We start from the raw sequence: 5,256 nt of genomic DNA on the forward strand, positions 1-5,256 counted from the left end.
AAATTTTTGTGGCAAGAATTGCGTGATCTCCATCCACACCTTTTCTGAGTCGGTGTTATTAAATACCAGTGTCAAGTGGAGGCCCAGGAAAATTGGAAACATTTATTACCGTTATTGTCTCGACACCAATTAAAAAGTCTCTCACTGCTATATGTCCATCTCACCTGGTGAGCGTTTCTTTTTTTTCCGACTACACACTGGCCACAGCTGGCCCATTCTCACCTTCACTTTTCACGTCCGTTTCCGATTTTTGCCGACTACATGATGCCCTTTTTTTTTCCAGACACAAGCCCAAGCACACTTTTTAATTTGCATACGCGTTCAAACGCTGCTCCTGCTGCTAATAAATCGCTTATGTCCATCCTTCGACTGCTGCTGATATTTTCATCCGCGCTTATATGCACTCATATGCTTTAATCATACACTGATCCACAAAGAATGAATTTCTATTGCTTAATTTACAATATTCTTCTCTTAAGTTTACTGATTAAAAATTTCCGAATGGTAAAGGTTTGTTGCGTATTTCTGAAGCTTTTGCTGGACATACAAACATCCTAGCATTCAGACAATTGCTCTTTATATAACAGATTAAATCATTTGCGTTTCAACTATTACATATATGACCTAATCAGGAACGATAACTTCAGATAAAGAAGAGAGAAAAAAAACCGCTTTTACAAAACTTTCATTACGCTTATAAAAAACGGATAAATATATTGCATGACAGATTTACGATAAGCACGCCTGCTTTAATGATTCTCATGCGAAATTGAATGGCGCATCTGAAAACGAACGTCAGAAAAAATACCAGATGGAATGTTTAAGGTTGATAACTCCTGGTCTAAAACCATTTAGCTGCTTATCTTTTAGATTAGAAAAAGTCGTGATTGTCGTAAAGTAGAAGCGACAAATATTGGAAATCGATTAAAACATGGCTGAACTTATTGGGCTAACACGCATTCTTTGGTTCCACACTAGATTATTGTATGTACACACACTTGTTAATGTATATAAATGAATTAAAACAAAAATGGCGAATGCGAAAAGTACTTAACTGCGCATGTGCTGTTTAGGAATTCATTAGAGCCACAGTCATTATTCACTCTCTACTGCAAGTAGATATATGTAGGCGTTTCAAAGAAATGAACAAGAATATATTGAAATGATCGCATCATACCAGAGTATACAGGTATATACAAAACGTTGAATGGCATTTATTGAAAAAATAATAATTAGACGCCTTGGAACTACACCAAAGTGGATATAAAAGAAAGACAAACAAAGTTCTAATTGTTTTGTAAAAAAAAAAAAAAAAATCGTAAATTAATTAAGTATAAGAGGCCCTGGTGTTTGCAGCTCGCTTTAAAGTAAATCGCGCGTCCCTTCACGAGCGACTGTTTCAAAGATGACCATCAAAAAGGCTACGTTCTTGCCGCTGTTTCTTCTTCTTCTACATATACACGTTACGTTCGCAAGTAAGTGTCTCTTGAACATCTCATTCATCTCGGTTGTGTAAATATTACTGCACATTTTGTGGTCTGTTCTATAACGTATATATATATATATATATATATATATATATATATATATATATATATATATATATATATATATATATATAAAGTAAATGGTGAAGGTCTGCCAAAATGGAATTTATAGATTTATAGTTACTTAATTTATCCCAATTCAGGGGTTAGTTGCAAGTGACCTGCAGCAAAGATATAAGCTAACGCCTAAAGACGGTTTAGCAACAGGGTTCAACCATCTGAACCAGCAGTAATTATTAATCCTGTGCTGATGATCGCATAAGATAAGCATGTATACCTAGTTTTTTTAGTTATAAAAAATTTCGTGTTTATTTTTTAAAACGCACACACACACACACACACACACACACACACACACACACACACATATATATTTCGGACGATGTCAAAACATCGTTAAATTCACTACTCGTTCAGCGGCCGCCAATAGCGTAACGGTTAGGAGCCTTGACTGCCATACAGACAGTCGGGTTTCAATCCTGGCTTGAGGTGGTTGCCTGTCTAGCCGCACTGATGAGCTGTGAAACAGCGAAACAGTACTGTATGTGGATGACTATAATGCTCCTCACCTTGAGTTGAGCATATTGAGAAGTGATACACGAATTACCATTAGCGTATAAGCGACGCTCTTTGTGTAAACAAATCGAGCGGCGGTATTTCGGACGATGTCAAAACATCGTTAAATTCACTACTCGTTCAGCGGCCGCCAATAGCGTAATGGTTAGGAGCCTTGACTGCCATACAGACAGTCGGGTTTCAATCCTGGCTTGAGGTGGTTGCCTGTCTAGCCGCACTGATGAGCTGTGAAACAGCGAAACAGTACTGTATGTGGATGACTAAATATATATATATATATATATATATATATATATATATATATATATATATATATAGGAAATTTACTGCTGTGAGTCCAGAATGAATTTACATATTGTTTCTGTTAGGAAGATATCCTCTGAAGATGAGGAGAAATCCGACCAGCTCCGTCAGAGTTCATAGATGACGAAGCTGGTCGGATCTCTCCTCGTCTTCAGAGGATATCTTCCTAGCGGAAACAATATGTAAATTCATTCTGGGCTCACGGTAATAAATTTCCTATATACTGCTCTGGCTACACATTGAGCACCCTAGTCTGTTTTTTTTCACCACTGATGATATATATATATATATATATATATATATATATATATATATATATATATATATATATATATATATATATAATACAAAGCTGAACGTTTGTGTGTGTGTGTCTGGTCACGAATAGGCTCATATATGGTTGACTATTATAGAAAACTGATCACATATAATGATAGAAGATCTATCGAGGCACAGGGATGGGTATGTTTGATCTGGCATAATGATGATTACTTAAAACTGTGGGGTCTGCGTACGCGCCTGGTCCACAAAGTATGGTAATAAAAAAAATAAAAACAAACGTTTACAAGTGTTTTTGATATAGATGTACATAATAATACTTTGATAAGTATGTTTTAACTTAAATAGGGATGGTATAATAAAATTATGGGGTTTGCGTTCGCGCCTGGCCTCCATAGAATGGAAATAGGCACACACTTTAATGAAGACTTTTCATATCTAGCTGCGTAAGTATACTTTGATAATTATGTTTCAGTTTGAAGAAATATGGTATAATAGAATTATGGAGTGTTCGTTGGCGCCTAACCTCCATAGAATGGAAATATTTCACAAAGTTTAACAAGTTTTTTTTTAAATATAGATCCACAGAATATTGTGAGAAGCGTTTCAGTGTAAACAGGTATGGTATAATAAATTATGGGGTTTATTTATTTTTTTTTACTTTCATCATATTTTGCTTTGGTTTTGATATCCCCAAATTCGAAGCTATCTCTTTACGACCCTTCCTTTTCATAATCTATCATACTTTCATAAATCAGAGTCCATTTTTTGTAGGCTGTTTTTGAACTCAGTCAACGACGGATACTTTTGCTGGTATATATATATATATATATATATATATATATATATATATATATATATATATATATTCAGCATTACTTTTAACATGTCGCATTAAATAATATGATTAATTCTTGCCTACATATTTTGGTTCTGATACTTTCCGGTTTTCTTATAAGTTTTCTTGTTTCTAACTAATGTGACTGCCATAGTCACTTTTTAAAGCTGGGTACTTTCAATCCTTCCATATACATATTTAGAGATTGTTTATTACAAAAATGTCAGAATATTAATTTAGGTGAATATATATATATATATATATATATATATATATATATACTATTATCTTACTTTCATTAACCCTTATCCTCGAGTGGCTTTCGGGCTTTATAAGTGGTGTCTTCCAACTGAAAAAGAAAAAAAACAACCTGCGGTTGATTTTATAGCATTATTTCCATATAATATCTTGAAATAAAGTTGAAAATCTAAAAGTCAAGTATCATGTTTCCACTGTACTCTAAACCCTCTTTACCCTTATCCGCGAGTGGCTCCTGGGCCTTGACAAGTAGTGACCTCCATGTAAAAAAAAAAACACAAAAGCACAGGAATATTTATTTCGGAAAATCTTATCAAAGAATAAACTATTGATTTTATAAATGTATTTTTACAAAATAACTTGAATTAAAGTGTGAAATACAAAGGTCAAGTATCCTGGTTTAATTGTAATCGAAACAGAATCCTTCATTTTGAATACGACTCTGTTTTATCAAAAAACCTACTTTTGATTATATTAACTAAACCTTTCTGCTTGTTTTCAAATGCACTTGTGATATTAGACTCTACAAAAGCGTTTTGATGTGTGAAAATCGGACTTCCTTCTGTAGTCAGAGTTTTTTTATTATCGATTTTCATTACTTATCGCAGACATTTCGATAAAAAATAACTCCACAAGAACACTGCCAGATACATCAAGTGCATTTGAGTTAGATTTAAAAAGAATTGATCCATCTGTTTCGGAGCACATAGGAAACGAAGTTACTCACACTCACAGACAAAAGGACTTTTTATATAATATGAGAAATGAATTGAATAAAGGTTTTAAATACAAAAATCAAGGACCATGTTAAATTATACTCTTAATAGAAACATTCATTTTAACGTTTTTTTGTCTTATTAATTAATCTAGTGTGCGGAGATAAAACTTCTCAGACGCATTTGTTATCTCAGGCTGTATAAAAGTGTTTACTTCGGTCAAAATCGGAGATGTGTTCGATTATCTATTTTTGATACTTATCGGAGACATTAGGACATAAAACCTACGTAAGTAAACCACCCAGAAGTTTTAAGTGCATTTGAGAAGTTTTATGACCGAACAAGCAGAAAGGCTCAGTGAATATAATCCACGGTAGGTTCTTTGATAAAACAGAATCGTATTCGAAATGAAGGATTCTGTTTAAATTATAAGGATACATGACTTTTGTATTTTACACTTTTATTCAAGCTATTTTTTAAAAACTACTTTTATGAAATCAAGAGTTTATTCCTTGATAAAACCGGGGATTGTTCGAAATAAATGTTTCGATTTAGACTACAATCAAAACATGGCATTGGACTTTTTTCAATCTTAATTCAAAACATATGAAAATATAAAATAAAAGAATGCTATAAAACCAACCGCAGGTTCTTTTTTTCTCTTTTCCTTGGAAGTCACCACTTATAAAGACCGAAGGCCACTCGAGGATAAGGTTTAATGAATGTAATGTGATAATAT

At 33.4% G+C, this 5,256-nt stretch overlaps 1 protein-coding gene across 1 annotated transcript in view; it reads left to right on the top strand.

Moving 5' to 3' along the window:
• The first annotated feature begins 389 nt into the window (after window positions 1-389).
• LOC145296662 (uncharacterized) overlaps window positions 390-5,256 on the top strand; it is a 66,154-nt gene continuing 61,287 nt past the window's right edge. Inside the window, exon 1 of the mRNA XM_080142601.1 lies at window positions 390-1,475. Coding sequence (XP_079998727.1) covers window positions 1,406-1,475 — 70 coding nt within the window. The 5' untranslated portion in view covers window positions 390-1,405. The remainder of the gene's footprint in view (window positions 1,476-5,256) is intronic.

The sequence above is a fragment of the Euprymna scolopes genome, chromosome 17 (assembly GCF_053919585.1).
Source record: "Euprymna scolopes isolate OS-2025 chromosome 17, ASM5391958v1, whole genome shotgun sequence".
Classification (NCBI taxonomy): domain Eukaryota; kingdom Metazoa; phylum Mollusca; class Cephalopoda; order Sepiida; family Sepiolidae; genus Euprymna; species Euprymna scolopes.